The 17932-nt window shown below is 43.0% G+C and overlaps 1 protein-coding gene across 1 annotated transcript in view; it reads right to left on the bottom strand.

The window, feature by feature from the left end:
• Positions 1-10494: 10494 nt before the first annotated feature.
• The window catches only part of RAB31 (RAB31, member RAS oncogene family), a 133804-nt gene continuing 126366 nt past the window's right edge, over positions 10495-17932 (bottom strand). The window contains exon 7 of the mRNA XM_014780328.2: positions 10495-13977. Coding sequence (XP_014635814.1) covers positions 13880-13977 — 98 coding nt within the window. The 3' untranslated portion in view covers positions 10495-13879. The remainder of the gene's footprint in view (positions 13978-17932) is intronic.

Below are 17932 nucleotides of genomic sequence, written 5' to 3'. Positions count from 1 at the left end.
CAGAGCTCCAGAGAATAGGCCCAAATTGGCAGAGTTAGGGGGTGGTGCCCAGGAAGAATCAGCTAGACAGTGTTGCCATAGTGCCTTTGTTGGCAGTGGTGGTATGAGGCAGTTTGGCAACTGCTTCCTGGAACCACTGCCACATTGGCAGAGCCCCATGGGTCTCAGGGGCCTGGGCTCAGATGGCCAGAGCAGGACAAGGGAGAGAGAGGGTGGACAGGCCTGTGATGGGGGAGCACACTGAAGAGTGCAGAAGTGCCATACAGAAGAAGGAGCTCCGTGGCCAGAAAAATGCTATTTGGAGTGTTCTTGGTATAGAAGGGTGTGTGTGTGCATGCATACTCACCATGGTGAAAACACTAATTAACACCACTTCATGATATTTTATAATACACTGGCAGACGTTGTTCAGTTCAACATTTGTTGAGCATTTACAGAGGACACAGATGAGGTTACGCACCAGGGATAAAGAGGTGAGCAGACCCTGTGTCTACCTCCTTAGGGCTTTTATTCCTCGTAAGGAAAACAGACACCATAAAATGGGGTTTCTATTTATTTATGTCCAAAAATATAAGCAATACCATTGATTCATATATACATATATATGAATATATATACATATGTATTTATAAATGTAAAATATAAAATGAAGGAAAAACTTGGCTTGGAAGGCTATACACAACACTCAGTATACTAATTGCTCTGAGCAGATGAAGGCAGAGGGAAATGGGCCTGAGGAGAAGATCAAAAGGGACTTCAACTTTATTATCTTCAATTTCCTTTTGCTTCGTTAAATATGTGTGTGCAGGTATAACACACATATCTACAACAAAATGTTAGTGTCTGTTAATTTTGGATGGTGGTCACACATGCACAAGTTCATTGCACTAATCTTTGAAATGTCCTGTATTTGTAGGACATTACATGAAAGAGGAGGGACACCAGCTGGGGGTTATTGCACACTCCAACACGGGGCGATAGGGCCACGGTGGGTGGTGGGGTGACGTCCTTCGCACAGGTGAATCATGTTGCAGTGACACGTCATCTCCTTGAGAACAGGCACTTCTGGAGGAATTTAACTGGAAGGTTCAGCTACTGAGTTTCTATGTGGTTCAAATCATATATTTGTTAACTGACAGAGACTATTACTTGAATAGAGAAGCATTTATTATACAGAATCATTCTTTTTTTTTTTTTTTTTTTTTTTTTTTGTGAGGGAGATCAGGCCTGAGCTAACATCCATGCTAATCCTCCTCTTTTTGCTGAGGAAGACTGGCTCTGACCTAGCATCCATTGCTAATCCTCCTCCTTTTTTCCTTCCCCGAAGCCCCAGTAGATAGATGTATGTCATAGTTGCACATCCTTCTAGTTGCTGTATGTGGGACGCGGCCTCAGCATGGCCGGAGAAGCAGTGCGTCGGTGCACGCCCAGGATCCGAACCCAGGCTGCCAGTAGCGGAGCGCGCACACTTAACTGCTAAGCCACCGGGCCGGCCCAAAATCATTCATTCTTAATGAGGAATTTTCTGTAATCAGATCAACATAGCATGGTTGCCATGTGCTTGCCACTGGAATCTAAGAATACTTATCTTCAATAAAAGCCATCACCTCAGTACCGATTGCTCTAAGTGTAAAGTTATCTACACTGCATATTCCCATCCTAGTTTTTCTCATCGATATGACTGCTGTTTAAGTATTTTTTGCTCAAGTGATGAGACAGTAGTGAGTCATGTAAGTCATTGCACAGGACTGGATTCAGTTTCTCTTGGATTACTTGGTTCCCCCACTGTACCCTATTTTCCTTTAGAACATCCCCCAAATCTGAAAGATGTCATGGGATCACATAATATAAGTAAAGCTGTAGATCCATTTGAACGTCTACTAGAGGACTATTTTTTACCTGCTTTCTCAGTGTTATAGTAACAAACACTGGAAAAACTCCTAAAACATTCTAGGTGCTTTGAATGTCAAGGTAGTAAATTGCTTACTATTTCTTCTACTTTTCTGGACTTTCCAAATTTTCAAGAATAGACATTTATAATGAGAAAGAACATTATTTTAAAACATGCTAAATGAATGCTTTTCTGTTCAACCTCCAAATGGCTTATTATGCAGAGGATTTGTCATGAACCATCAGCATTTTACATGAGACGCAGACCTTGTGCCCATGTACCTGGTTTTCTGAGTTCATCGCTCTGATCATTCCTCATCAGTTCTGGACACAATGAAGTCAATGTTTTGCTCAAGGGAGGATGGGTTATTGACTATATTCATTCCTTTTGTTCTAATATTTAACCTCCAACATTTTCGTGGTTGGAAAGACTTCTGATATAATGTTTAAAGCTCTCCTGTGTGAGTACTTACTGGAAAATTCTGTTTGGAGCTGCTTTGGTAAGTTTCAGGTTAGTTGTAAGTTTGTCGATGTTTTAATAGCAATAGGCTCTACAAAGACTTTAAAAATGCACAGGACCCTAGGTCATCACTCCTAGTGCAGGGACATTGCTCTCTGCACATGGTTCTTCGAATCTCCCAATTCTCATCTTCTAAAGGAAGCCAAGCAAGCAAGTTAGCAGACTACAGAGTATACCTGCCTCCAGAACAAAGGGTAACCACAGTAGAGTAGAGCAAAGCAACAAGTCCCACCGAACATCTCTCGGCGCATTGATTGTAGCTTTGATGTTCAGAGTCACGACGTTGAACTTCCTGGGAAGGGCCCAAGCTCATTCTCCCCATAAGTGAGTGTGGCATTCAGTGGGCACTTAATGAATGGATGGACAAAGGCATGAATGGATTACAATATGTATAATGGAAAACAGCTGAAGAAGGTTTACAGTGAAACACTTAATTTAAAGTATATTTTTGCTAAAATTATCTTTATTAGCATCTAGCAGACCATCATCCTCACCTTGGCCTCTGAATAAAGAAATAGGAGAGAGGTAAAAGAACCTATGCCCAAAAGACTTTTCCAAACCATCCATGCCAAGTACAAAATCTGAATACTGGAAACCAAATATTTAAAGCAAAAAAGAGTGAAATGTCACACACCCATACTGAATCCTAGCCACCCAGCCCCTCCTGTGAGCACCACACATTTAGTGAGGTGATGTCACATGGCATAAATCTTTCCTTCTCAGTCCAAGTATAAGCTTCTTAAGGATAAGGGATGTTGCTTGGCATCTCCAGGCTTTTCCCAGCATGCACTACACCAGACACTCAAGGAAAACTTGCAACGTAGAATTTAGGTGCCACATGACTTTCTCTCCTTTCCTGACCCTCCGGTAATTACTCCAAGGTAATACTTAATTAACTTCCTGGTCCTCTGCTACAACAATCAGTGTAGAGAATAAAAATGACAGTTTAATACCAGACTCATTGCGTTTAGTACAAAAAACGTATTCTCTCTAATAAACATATTTGATTTTAACTCAAAATCAGGCCAGGTAGCAGGCCAACCTGCTACCCCAAACTCTAAAATGATTAGAAGAGGGGGTGTGATTCCCCTGGGGGGATCTGGGAAAGTCCTAGAAGTGCCTCCCAGCCTCAGGAAGCCTGTGGTGCACTGCCAGGCAGGGAGGAGCAGACGGGGATGGCCTTCCTAGTGTGCACAAGAGCAACCACTTGGAGCAGGTGGTCAGGAGCGGGGGACCCCAGCCAGTGACCGGCCGAGACAGAGCCTGGGCCCAGATGGGAGGGATATTTCACCACAGGCTACAGAGTTGGAATTTTATTTAATTTGCAGTGGCGTGTCACAGAAAGTTCTAAGGAAATGACATGATCAGATCTGTACTTTAGCAGGTTCACTGTTCGCATGGTCAACAATAGACTGGAGGGCCAAAGACAGAATTCAAAGGGACCTGTTAAGACACTATCGCAATAGTTGAGCCAAAACATATGGAAAGCCTAAACTAGGACAGTGGAAAGAGGGTAAGAGGTTTAAGAAATCACAGAAATTGAATTTACATCATTTGACAAATGCTTGGAAGGAGCTGAAACTGACTTTCAAATTTGAAGCCTGAGTCACTGAGGGAAAGCAGTAAATGACGTCCACACGTGACAAGGTCGGGTAGTCTGTGTGCCCGGAAGGAGCATCGGGACCTGAAGCAGGACGCCCACGGTGCACACCCACCAGGCAGCTGGGAATCAAGACCTGATCCCTGGAAAGAAGTCAGGCCAGGCCACAATGTGGAAGCCTGAGGCAATAGTCGAAATCGTAAAATTGGATGAGATCATAAAGGAGGGGGTAGAAAGTGAGCGGGATCAGGAGCATGAATTTGCGGGGAGTACCTGCATTTCAGCAGACAGGAAGTCTAAAGGCACATGAGAGAAGCTAGGGGAACCGGGGAGCCCAGGCCCACAAGCCAGAGGAGGAGCGTCAGGAGGGAGAGGTCAACGGCCTCGAAGGCCCGCGGGAAGTGGAGAGAGTGAGAAGAGAGAGGTCAGCAGTGGGGGAATCAGGTAAGTGGTGGTAATCTGTGAAAGTGCAGGATGAAGGATAGCGGTCAGATGCAGGAGATGCGAATAGATGAAGATTCTCTTTCAAGAATTTCATTAATGTGAAGGAAAGAGAGGGTAGCTTGATAGGGAAGGGGAGATGGATGGCAGCTGATCAGAGCTAGAGAAGATTGATGTATATATATAAGTTGACGAGATTGGGGAAACAGTGCAGGGGAATTTTAAGATGGAAGCAAAAAAAAAAGCTTGAGATGTGCTTTAGAAGTGAGTTGGGATCCTTTTCCAAAGGAGCCGCAAAGGAGACAAGAGGTACAAATCCAAAGAAGCCACCAGTGGAGGAGAGCAGAGAAAGCTGGCCTCTCTAGGGTCATCCAGGCCCACATGGGGACACCAGTTTGGGCACTGCATTCTCAGAAGCGGATTCAGGGCCTCAGTCCCTGCAACATCAAAATTGCTGGACCCCAACGCAGAAGTCATTTCAAAAAGCCAGTTCAGAACTCGCGTCAGGGCTGAGCAGTGGTGTCCACATCGAGGTCAGGGATACGGAAAAGATCAATCAAGCTGCCTGAGCGGCGGGATCAAGGAGAGCCACCCCAGCAGTTGGGGATCAGATAATAGCTCAGTGAAACCAACAAATCTTGTCAATGGAGTGATTCAGCTCCTCTGGCCTGAGCTGGTTCAGCCTCAGCTCCCCAGCCAACACTTCCTCCCGAGATGCAACAATGATAACACGGGCCTCACAGGAAGGCGGGCTGCCCCCTGACTAACTGCCTAAAATTGAGGAAGTTAAGCTCTCCAGGCTCCTTCTACACAAAGGAGAGCGATTGTGCATACTTCTCAGATTTGTTTTGTGGATAAAGTGAGATACAATTTGAAAGTATTTAGCTCACGGGAAGTATTCAATGACCATGAATGTCCTTTCCTTCATTCCTTTATATTTACAGTACTTATAATGAGAGTAAAGAAAGGAGAAAAGAGAAGGGGGTCAAAAAGTACAAACTTCCAGTTATAAGACAAATAAGTCCTGGGGATGTAATGTACAAGATGGTGACTACAGTTAATAATACTGTATTGCATATTTGAAAGTTGCTAAAAGAGTAGATCTTAAAAGTTCCTATCACAAGAAAGAAAATTGTAACTATGTGAGGCGCCCGATGTTAACTAGACTTATTGTGGTGATCATTTTACAATACATACAAATATTGAATCGTATGTTGTACACCTGAAACTAATATACGTCAACTGTAGCATAATGAAAAAAAAATTTTTAATTAAAAAAAGAAAGGAGACAATTATAGTCGCTAATATTTGACTTCTGTCTCTCTTACTAGTCTACGGTCGTGGCAAATTTGCCTAACCTCCTATGCCTCAGTTTCCTCATCTGTAGAATGGAGACAATAACAGTATCTACCTCATAAAGGGGGTTGTGAAAATAACAAGAGGTAATATGATGTAAAACACCTAGGACAGTACTGGCACATAGCAAGTCGCTGTATTTGTTAGCTATTACTGTTTTTGAGTATTTGCTCGGTGCCAGAACCATAAGAAGCGCTGTCTGTGAGTGAAACCCGCACAGCCCCACTCGGGAGGCATGGAGTGCTGACATCATGTAAACAGAGCCCCCCGTGGCTGCCTGGAGCTCCCCACGGGAAAGCCTCTTCACACGCATGTTCTCATTTAATCCTCACGACACACCTGCAAGGTAGATATAAGGGGCCCACAATACCTTATATGACACCTGGAGGGCAGATGTTTTCAGAATTTAGAATTTTGTGCATCTGTTACAGAACACCCAGCAGAGTTGGGGATAGGATCTTATAAGCAAACCCAGCAGTATTTCTGCAACTAAGTGTACAGATATTCACCCCTGGTTGGATAAATAACAACTATAAATAGCATCACATAAGTTCAAGTCTGGTTTTACTTCCAAATGAGTCCATGCCAAACTCAAGAAAAATCCCTCCACTTACGCTTTTTGGATTCCAGAATTATGGATAAGTGTGCATATGAATTATTCTCGGCATTTTAGATATGAGGAAACAGGCTTAGAGAGATTAATCTGCCAAACATTCACTGCCAGCAAAGTATAGAGATGGGAGTCGGAATCAGGTGGTCTGATGCTAGATTTCTTGATCTTAGGCTCTATACTACATTACCTCCCAAGGAAAGGAACAAAAATAAGAAAGTGGCAACTAGGAGGACAGGAAAAAAGACCTCTTCCCACATCCAGGGCAAAGGCTGAAGCCTACGGCATAATCACAGCCACTAGGCTCTGTGGTAAGTGCCTCACACGACGATTTCACTTAATCTTGATGTCAACCCTGTGATGTGCACACTATCCAGGACTATTTCAGGAGGAAACTGAGACTCAGAGAAACCAAGCCACTTGTTCAGGATCTTACGATGAGTAAGGCGAGGGCTGATTCCCAAGCCCCCCACTCCTACCGCTGTGGTCACAGGGCCCCGCTCAGTCAAGCCGCCTTTTCTGCCCTTCTCACTCCTGCCATTCTTGGTTCTCTTGTTTTCCCTTATCTTTGTTTCCTCTTTTGTAAGCTTGGAAGTTGCACATATCTGATGGGGCATGGAGGGCTAGTTCAGCACCGACTCACAAAGTGCAAAAAATACTTGCTGGATGGATGGATGGATGGTTGACTTTACGAAGACAGCTGTAACAAGGTACTTACCCAGGAACTCTTGAGTTTTCTGCCCCACCGCCCCAACACCACCTCCCACTTGCTAGACGTGTAAGTGGCTAGACCAGAATGACCACGTGTCCCAGCTTGCCTGGGACTATCTGATTTACTCCTGTTGTCGCAGCTTGATGTTAGCAGCATCCCCTTCACTCTCAAAAGTGCCCCAGTTTGGGCAACAAAGTCTGCATGTAAGCAGAGGGTTTTGAACACAAAAAGGCAAGCCCTAACAAAGCTAGTTTAAAGTTATGGCCTGCCTCTCCCCGCTCCTGCAAACCCCAGGCTGTGGGAGGGGAGCCCTGGAGAAGTTGAGACAGCTTACATGAAGACACAATCTGAGTAGGGCAGGCCCAGCACCGGCTTCCCACCACCCTCCTGCAAAGCGGGCCAAGCACTGGGCCTCACTCCAAACAGTCATCACAGGACCCCACCAATAGGGTAGGGATGCTGGCAGAGCCAACCTGAGACAACCCCCCACCCAACGCCAGGCTGCTGCCCCATCAGTCTCTGAGGGCCCCAGAGAGGTTCATGCTCCCATCCAAAATCTTCCCAGGAGCCTTAAGTGGGGTGTCGAAGCAGACTTGAGAAAGCCAGGTGCACAAGACAAGGGGGACAGAGAGAGACCATTGTGTGGGCCTGGTGACCAGACAATTAGACCCAGGAACGCTACAGAAGCCCTCCAGAAGCTCACATGCATCTTTCCCACCCCTTCACCTACCCCTAGGAGAAAACATGGAGGGTTAAATCTTGGTAATAAGCTTAAGCCTAAAATGATAGAAGCTACTGAGTTGACTTGGTAAAATTAGATATGACTAAATTCAGCTTTCTGCATTAGATAGAATGGGCACTCAAGGCAGAAATTAAGTTGTTACAGAAAAAAGGGGTACATTTTGTACCTCTCAATTTTATAGCCAGTAACACTTATTTCTATACTGTAATTTTTAATGATTACAGTATTCTATTTTATGGATGTATTGTAATTTATTTAACCAATTTCCTATCATAGGACATTTGGATTATTCCAACTTTTCATTATTGATACTGGGACAAACACCTTAGTATGTGGATATCGCTAATTAAACCTGTGCTAGCCAGCTACCATGTCATGAGGTCCCTTGAGCAGCCTATGGAGATGTCCACCTGGCGAGGAAATGAGGCCTCCTGCCAACAGCTGTGTGAGGGAGTCAGTCAAGGCTTCTGATGGTACAGCCCCAGCTCTCATCTCAACTCAGCCTATTGGAGCCTCCAGCCAGAACCACCCAGCTGAGCTGCTCCCAAATTCCTGCCCACAGAAACCGTAAGATAATAGATGTTTATTGTTTTAAGCCACTAAGTTTTGGATCAATGTGTTATGCAATAATATATGGATGTGTATACATGTTACATATAATACATACATATATGTATACATATACATATAATATACATCCATATATATATACACACACACAAGCACATACACTTAAATTAATTCCTAGAAAGACAGAATTAGTGGGTCACAGGATATGATCTTTTCAAATGTTTTAGATACACCTTGTCAAACCACTTTCTAGAAAGACTGCACCAATTTACTCTTACCAGCATGTATGAGAGTGCCCATTTTCAGTATACCTGCCAATGCTTGGTATTATCTGTTTGTTTTTTTAATAAACACTGGAACAGAGGGGAGAAGGTACCTTCACAAGAAGCCAGTTGAACTACACGTTGCTGCAGTGTGTCTTGGAACTTTAGGGAAGACATTCCTGGAGATGGATGCTCAAGAAATTAGGTTGAGGTCTCCCTTCTCTTCTAACCAGCAGGCTTTGCCCTTGGGACAATCCTCGCCTGAACAGGAAATGTTAAGAACTATTTAGAGCAGCCACGGGCAATGCTCAAGGTCGAGCTGAGGATAGCCCTGGACTCCTTGGCCTTGTTCTCCAGGGCCCTTAAATCAACCAAAGCTATTTTGTAAAAACATGCAAGGTGCCTCAGTGCACAACTCATCAGACCCTGGGTGGTATTAAGTAAATCCCCAAGGTGGGACAAAGCAGGACTGAGGGATGGAGGAGAGGCGGGAATCCCCATGTAGAATACTATTGACAAAGAGGGCTGGGCTGCACACAATGTGCTGGCTAAATCCAACCATGGGATTCTTTCTAAAAACATTTCCAAAATTGCCATAAACAGGTAACCACTTTTTGTAAATGCAAAAGAAAGACTTGTTTTCTTACAAAATCAGAACACTGGGTGTCTTGGTGATGGTGGATTATGTTGTGTTGTTTTTTTCTTATGTACCCAAAGCAGCTTCCAAGCAGGTGCCTTGGGTAGTGAGTCAAACGCTGAGAACGTAAGGCACTGTCTTCCTCCCCGCTCACATCCTGCTTTCCCATGGTTGTCTGTGCATCAAATGAGGCTCTGCGTGGAAAGCATAAGATCCACAGTGTGCATGAGAAGGTCTGTGTGTGCTGGCGGGCAGGCAGGGGGAGCCGAGATGGTGAAGGGATGGGAGTAAGTAAACCTGGAATACCTACTGAAGTTTTGCCAACATTAATGCCAACATTAGGTTGGCAATTACACTTCTGAAATCTTTCCAGTGTATTTAAAAAGTCGGCCTGATTCTTCATTGTTTCTTGTCCACATAACCTGTCTCTTTGAAAAAAATTAATACAGCCGAATATAGAGTCCAATAAAACACACATCCTGGAATTACCAAATGCAACCGTTTTGTCATGTTGGCTTCAGATTTATATCAGGAAATACATAAAAATGACTGAGCGGTAAATGCTCTGTGTTCTCCTCCCTGAGGTTGTCTACTTCCCTCCCTCTCAGAGATAAGAACTCTCACGAAGTTGATGTTTTTCCATCTAATTCTTCTTTTATGTTAACACACACACACACATTCATAAACAACACATCTTATTGTTTTGTGAGTTTATACACGTTTGTACTTCTTCAGCTTGCTTTACTCACTCAGCCAGGGCCACAGCTCTGTTGTTCAGGCTGTGCACTGCACAGCTCCTGAGGGCTTCATTCCCACAGACCACTGTGAGAGTGGCTCCTTGGGGATGTGCAGTATGGTGGCCCTGCATTCCACATTCTGTTCTGAGATACATGCTGATGCCTGACAGATCTTGCATTCATTTTAATTACCCTATGGTTTTCATCACACGGCTGTGCCACATTTTATTGATTGATTTCCTTAGGGGAAGTCAGTGTTCTGCTGTTACAAACAGTGCCAGTGGATATGCTTATACTGGTCTTCATATGTACAGGTGCACAAGTTTCTGTGTGGAATCACTATTCTTATTCTGAGGTCACTGTGATTTTAAAAAAATTATTCAACAGAACATACAATAAGAAAAAGACAAACTTGGTAAAGCTTAAGAGATTTATTAGAATGAATCAGTGTGTGTTAAACCAAAAATAACAGATACAATTGGGCGCTGTTGAGAGCAATGCTTTACTATGGAATATAAGGTGGAAAGGTCCTAATTGTCTGCAGCAGCGTCTTCTATATGCGAGAACTGGGTCCAGCCCAGACAGAAGCCCTTTATAAAAACACGAGAAAAAGGAGTTTACACAACAGAGCACTGACATTGGATCACTGGGTCTGGTTTCAACAATGATGGTTAAAAGAGTACACTAGATACCTAACAGGTCTGAGTACAGCTTAGGGCTCTTTCATTTATAAGCCAACTCATTATTCTACTTGCTATGAGCGTTGCTGAGCAATGAGAAGTGGAGTCCCCCAAAAGGAGCTCAATGTCAGCCACCACATGCCATCTTCCTTATCTTAGAGGAGGAAATATTCCCTCAGAAAATAAATTCGGTTCTCATTGGGGCACAGCCCTTTTGTTGGCTAAAGGTTGGTTTTAGGTCTTCAACCTTCTATAGTCTGAAAGGTAACGTCGTATTCAGCCCCCTAATGTACCATTTTCAACTTATAAAATGGCAAGTCAATTATGTAACTACATAAAATGTTTGTGTGACTCCTCTGCCCTCTTAGGGCTTTCCATTGGGAAATTATCCCTATGCGAGCCCCTGCCTACATTCAATAACACACAGTTGTGAGCCAAACGCAGCCAGTGAAATGGAGTACACGTTGGTGTAACAAATATGAAATCATATTTACACACATTCACACACATACCACACATGAAAGGAAAGAAAACAGAGGAAAAGGAGCAAATTTTGGAAAATTATGTGAAGGATGCTACATCACATGAAACTACTTGACAATTTGGAACAATAGTAATTTCCAGGCCTTTACATAATATTACGTGGTTACAGTTCAATTATTAGAACAGCCAGAAAGGAACCTCAAGGCAAAATAAAGGAAGACCAGAGAGCCTTGCTTCGGACAAGGCTGGCGCGTCTATCTTCAGAGAAGACTCTGTGTTTATGCAAACACTCGTGTGCTCAAGGGCCATCTACTCTTTTCACCAGTTGCTCCAAGTAGTGATTACATATATATATTGTCATCTGGCTTGAACAGTTAAGGCCGTACAGAAAGGTAAGAGTGGTTGACACCCTTATGTGCTTCAGAAATAAAACCACGAGCTCATTCATGGGTAGCTCGCTACGTGTGGTTAAGACCAGCTATTTTATGCAAGATGCAACCACTAGAGAGCCAGCCCAGAACTGCAAACGCCACTGGGAAGCGTACTACCTTAGCTAGGCAACCTAGTGGCTGTCTAGAGATAAATCCAGGTTCTCAGGGACAGTGGGATGAGGAAAGGTTCCAAATAAGCCTGCCTGTCACCGGAAAGAGGTCATTTCAATTTGCCACCCAAATTTTTTAACCTTGGGAAGAGGCATGGTAATCACTAGACCTGCACGCAGAATCATGTTTAGTCAGTAACGTTGACAACGTGGAGAAAACCCTAAACACCTGGCCAAGGCCTTGCCAAGACATCCAAATGCCACTTGCTAACAGTTTTTGAGGTACTGTCTGGGAGAGCTAAGAGGCACTCTTGAACCAAAAATACACATTTCCAGCCTTCACAGCCTAAGATTGTCAACTACTCTTGCACACTGGGTTAAGCAGTAAGAACATCAAACCGACAGCAGATTCTTGAGTTAAAAAAGCCTAAATCTGTGATTTCCACTTGTTTTCTTGATTGCAGTCCACATAAAGAAGTGTAAGCTTGGCCCTGGTCTCTCAAGGACTCTTGCTTTTTGTTGATGGCGGACTCAGTGTCTCTACTTGCCATGAGCATGGTGGGCACAGCCGGAGAGGACTCTAGGCACCAGCTCACACTGAGTTACTCAGAGTTCAAGGTCTTTACTCAGCTCGCCATCTCTTTCCTGACTTTTACACTGTAGGTGTTCAATTAATGTTTGCCTGGCCTTGAATGTTCCTGGCAAAGAAGGTACGTTGGGCCTGCTACCACGCTGCATGAGGAACCATTTCTGAGGCTGTTCTTTTGCAGTTTCCTAGCCCCAACAAGAGGCACCGATCCAAACATCCTTTAAGAATCACCTCCCATATGAGCCCTAATAGGAAACCAACTGCTTCTTGATCCCAGGTTTTTACGAAAAGTTGGAATGGTAATCGGATTTGAATTTTCCATGGAAATAGCTTTTCCCCCTTTTCATACCTTCTTTCTCTTTACTTCCATTGGATTCACATATCTTTCATTAATTGAGCAGACAGAGAATCTGAAAAGGAAGGTTTTCTCGAAGCCTATTCTCAGCCAATTTGCACTCCAGGGTTGGACCTCTGGTTAACCCTAAAACTCACCTCCCCAAGCTTGGCATCTTCTAAAATGCTGTCTCCTATTTTATAGTTTTAGGACTCTTAATCTAGAATCTAGAATCTTAAGGTTCCGGTACTTGCTCTGGCTGGCTTTCCTGTAACCTATTATTAATTGGTATTATTAGAAGTTTGCCCTACAATTTAGATTCAAACATCCTCTAGTTAATTTTTCCCCCTAGATATGACACTATGACATATTCTCTTAGTAAAATAATACTCTGTGCATTAAGCTTCTCTAAGAAAGTAGGAATTTGTTACTGTGGAGATGATGCATACCAGGTGGTGTCTGGAATAATGTTTATATCCTACATCTGCCACTGCTTACACAGTAACTATTGAAATGACTCTTCCAAACTAGGCCTCCCAATCCCAAAATTACATGCAATATTTTAGTCAGATTTGATGTGTTTGTTTATATATGACCCAAATTTTAAAAAAATGTTCATCAAGTAAAAGTCAGAGACGTAGGCAATGGTTTCTAACACATCTTTCTCCACTTTTATAATAGCTCAAGTCTACAGCTTGAGTGATAGTCCAATTACACTCCACTGAAAGGTAAATTAAATTAAATTAAATGAGCCTTTCTGTGCAGGCTGGTTAGGTAGCAAAGCAAAGGCACTGAACAAGTTCCTGCAGTCTGGCGAGGGACACAGGAAACCTGAGTGGACTCCACTTTAGAATCTCATACACACAATGAACCAGTAAGACTTCTGTACAAATTTAAGAGTATTTTAAGACTTTTAACAAAAAACTCAACTATACTTATTACCTAACATCTGTTCCCTCCCGTGTGCATTTCATGCACTAAGGCCACTTTGTGGCGGTATGGTGGATTTTTCCAGAGTTTTCTAAAATCCTTTTCCAGGGACATTGCCTGCCCCATTCCCTGCAGGTCTTCTAGGATGCCAAGCCAGCGTGCTCACTCTCTAAATGAGGTGCCAAGCCACTGAGAAGGGGAGGTCCTTCAGCAGTGCACAGCGGGGTGGACCCTGGCCCACGGGTCAGCAGCACGGCCGGGTGCCTGGCATGGATGAATTCAGAACTTTGATTCCTCCATTGTTTCCATTTTCATGGGGGTCCAAAGGTGGGATCTGGCGACCTGGAACAAAAGGGAGGCCAAGGTTGAGTTCCTTTTCCCCAGTCGACACCACATACAGATTGTACCCTGCTTCAACACCTCGGCTAATGTTCTGCTTACACAGAAAGCAGAGGAGCTACAGAGGGCGCTCCTTTTCCCTCCTCCCCTCCTCTGCTCTCTCCTCTCTTCCTCCCTCCCCTCCTCTGCTCTCTCCTCTCTTCCTCCCTCCCTTCCTTCTTTCCTCACTCTGCTGCATGAAGTCAAATCACGTTTAGAAAGTTACAGGAAAGCAAAAGCAGCTTCCTGATAATATGAATTTCCCTGGACTTGGGACCCCTGGCTCCTGAGTACGGGAAAAGTCCCCATCCACCTCCTCAGCACACACGTCAGCCCCTAGTTCCTCCCCAGCCTTTTCACGGATCTGGCCCACTGGAATGAGCTACCTACAGCCCCGGGCGGGGCTTCAACAGTCATCGTGAGTGCTCGTGTTTTCTGCTTCTTAAAACAGAACTGGATTGGGAATTGCAATCTTCTTAGTAATATCATTTATTAACACTTAGCTCCCCACTCTTCATGCTGCCAATGCATTTAGAGCACTATCTGGAAAGCCCTGGGAGGCATTCTTCACGGGAAACAGTATTTCAATGTCATCCACAAGTAATCTTACTTGTATAATTTAATTTAAAAAATTATCCTACAGTCTCTGTAAATACACAAAGTAAAAATTAAAAAGGCAATGGAGGGGGAAAGGGATGTGGTAGCTAAAGGGTATGTGGTTCCTTTATAAGATGATAAAGATATTCTAAAACTGACCTTGCTGATGGTTGCACATATCTGTGAATATACTAAAAACTACTGAATTGTACACTTTAAATTGGTGAAATGCATAGTATGTGAGTTTTATCTCAATAAAGCTGTCTTTAAAAAAGGTAATGGAATCTGGAAATAACCAATATTTGTTTAGAACCTCACAGTTTTCAAAGATTTTCACAGGTACCATCTTCCCTTAATCCTGTGAAGTTGGTGTAATGGCCATTATTATTATCATTTCATTCAGAGGACCTGGGCTCTATGCTGAAGGTCACATCACAGGTGGTTCTTTGATGATAACCTGCATCTTGATTTTCCGACGGATCCCAAAGCCCGTGTTCCTCCCACTCTGCCACATTAGCTCTCTCTGCCACTTTTCTAGCCCCCATGAAAAAGGCATGAAACACCAGCTCTAAAAGAAGGATTTTTTTAAATCAGTGAATTAGTACAATATCAGTTTACTAAGTAACCAGTAATTAGAAATGGAAGGGAAATTAGTTCCACAGACAAAATCCTTCAATGCAAGTGGATGTGACCTAAGGATCATAAAAAGAGTCAAAACACCCTGGTAGAGGTTCATTTTCACAAAGGGCAGAAATAGTTAATTTCAAAGGTATTAATGATCGTGTAGATTGGGTGGTATGGCCACTCATCAAAGCTCAAGCATAAAGACCAAGGTCATTGGCAATTATCCAAAATTCAAAATCAACGGTCGAGCTCTTCCTCTGATTATGGAACAGACGGGAAGGTTGTAACAATGCCGCAGCTGTTGCTGCTACCATTTTGCACAGCCCATAAAGCTGTCCAAAGCTTTCTCTGGCCATTCTCAAAACAATGCAGTCTAATCCAGAAGCAGATGCAAACATAAGTATGTGTTTTCCTCTTCTGGACATGCTGTGCTTTTTTATTAGTTGTAATTAAAAGGAAGTAAACAAAAAGCCTCTTCTACTTTGTGAATCTTAAGTGATAGAGGAGAAAGTTCCAATGACCACCAGTTCTCTGATTTATTCAGATCAGATGATGCCAATCACTTACTCCTCGAGAGAAAGGGATGTATTTTGGAGGCATGATAGTGTCAAGTTATATCATTATTTAAATTATTTAAAATAATAATATTTCAGGTGCCTCCTGAGCACGTGAGGTGCTACAATAGAAGCAAAATGCTTTTCCATCTGAAATATTTTTGGACAAAATTATAATTCTGCTTGGTGCAAGCTGCTGCCCTGGTTAACTAAGACAGTCTTGTTTACTGATCAGTATTTCTGACAATGTCAAAATCAATATCCTACACTAACATCAACTTCATGCTATTCTGATGCTGTTAACTCTAAAGTTAGCAAGACAGCAGCACGCTTTCAGCCGTCCTATACATGACTTATGCTACATGCCTCGCGTCATAAGTTTCCATAAGTCTTTTCCCCATAAAAAGTACCCCAAATATAGAAAAAGCTTATATACAAGATATTCATTGAAGTCACAAAAGTAGAGTGAAAATCTAGCGACAAAGAGCATATAGAAAGCAAAATAGCAATGCTAGGGCAGCCCCAGCACCCTGCCTTGCTCTCCCCTCTTCCTCCCTCTTTTCTGCTCCTCACCCCTCTCCCCAGTAGACAAAAAGGAGACAATATCTGGGGTGCAAGATTAAGTGAGACCCAAGTCACACCTCAGGGAGACTCCTTCTTATTTGTTTTAAACTGTTAGCAACGATTTTTAATCGTTGAGCTTGGCTTCTTAGAGGCAGCAGGTTCTGTTTCTCTTCAGAATGTTCAAAACCTCACTTATTTAAAGACAGAATTATTGCAGTTCCCTCAGACTTTGTTTTTCTCATCTGGTAGAAAAAGTTTGGGATCTGAGAGTCAGTGTCCCAGTTAAGCAAACTTGGACAAGTTATTTAATATCTCCAAGATTTTCTTTCTTCACCTATAAAAAGAATATGAGAAAGTAACTTGATAACTACTACACAATATAGATATACGGCTATCACTAACATGCAAGAAACTCATGACAAGGCATGAAGTCCCCAGTAGTCTCAGGGTTCTGGGCGCAGCTCAAGTGGAGTTTGCACGGGGAGAAACCTCTGCCTAGTGGCTCACCACGGTGGATGCTCAGGGTTCAGCTACTAAGATCAGGACCCATCCTGCTCTTCACAAAACACTCAACCTGGGAGGCGTCCCACACATTCCAACTTCAAACAGTGAGAAGATAGGAAGTGCTTACACTTTAAGGCAGAGAGAGAGGAAAGCCAGGTCATAACAGTGAGGCAAGCACCTTAAGAAGAGAAGGAAGCCAGCAGTGCTGTGAAAATACAACAAGGACCTGAGTTATTTGGGACTTACCAAAAGGTTAAATGTACTTAGACAAAAGAATAGTTCTGGACAATGGCCATAGCGTTTTGTGCGAAGGGGATCACCGTAGAACACTGTTGAATCAGTATTAATTACATAGGCACAGAATAGGACAAATATATATATATACACAAACATCTGAAAGGCTCTGAGTATCATCTGCATGTTTCTGCTCTTACAAAATGTCCTCTGAGGAGGCAATCTCCACAAGTCATCCTGGAGTATAAATCCTGGGCCAGGGTGTTTATTTTAATAAGCTTTGGATTGTGTAAGATTCTGCTTGGGAAAAGTTAAGACTCTTTTTTGAAGTTCAGTTTTCCTAAAAGTTGACAGCCTAGAGAAAAAGCATGTTTTACAAATGATTCCTCAGGAATTCTGTGAAAAACAAATTCCAAGCCTATAAATTTTATCATGGCTCTGGACGGAGGTTGTAATGCTTTTACACACAACAAAAATAAACAGCATGCTTAGCTGCAGCTGTCGTCTTTCTTTGTGTCGTGGACCGGGCATTTCCTGCGTGAGCTCAGAGTCCTCCCTGACAATTTTGCTGTTTATATTCTTCTCTCCTTTTATTCCAGTTCCAGTATTTACTTTGCTCCGCCATCTTTTGTTGGGTGTTAGAGGTGCTGGTAGTTGCTGGGTAACTTCCATTTCTTGATCTTGATTTTCTGAATCATCCAGATTAGTAAACCGATCAAGTTTACTAGGACTTGGCACTATTTACTCTTTTTTTTTTTTTTTTTTTTTTTTAAGATTTTATTTATTTATTTTTTCCCCCCAAAGCCCCAGTAGATAGTTGTGTGTCATGGCTGCACATCCTT

Source organism: Ceratotherium simum, chromosome 14, assembly GCF_057802395.1.
Source record: "Ceratotherium simum simum isolate JZ-2026a chromosome 14, ASM5780239v1, whole genome shotgun sequence".
Classification (NCBI taxonomy): domain Eukaryota; kingdom Metazoa; phylum Chordata; class Mammalia; order Perissodactyla; family Rhinocerotidae; genus Ceratotherium; species Ceratotherium simum.
The sequence above is the reverse complement of the archived record's forward strand: the minus strand, read 5'-3'. Positions and strand labels throughout refer to the sequence as shown.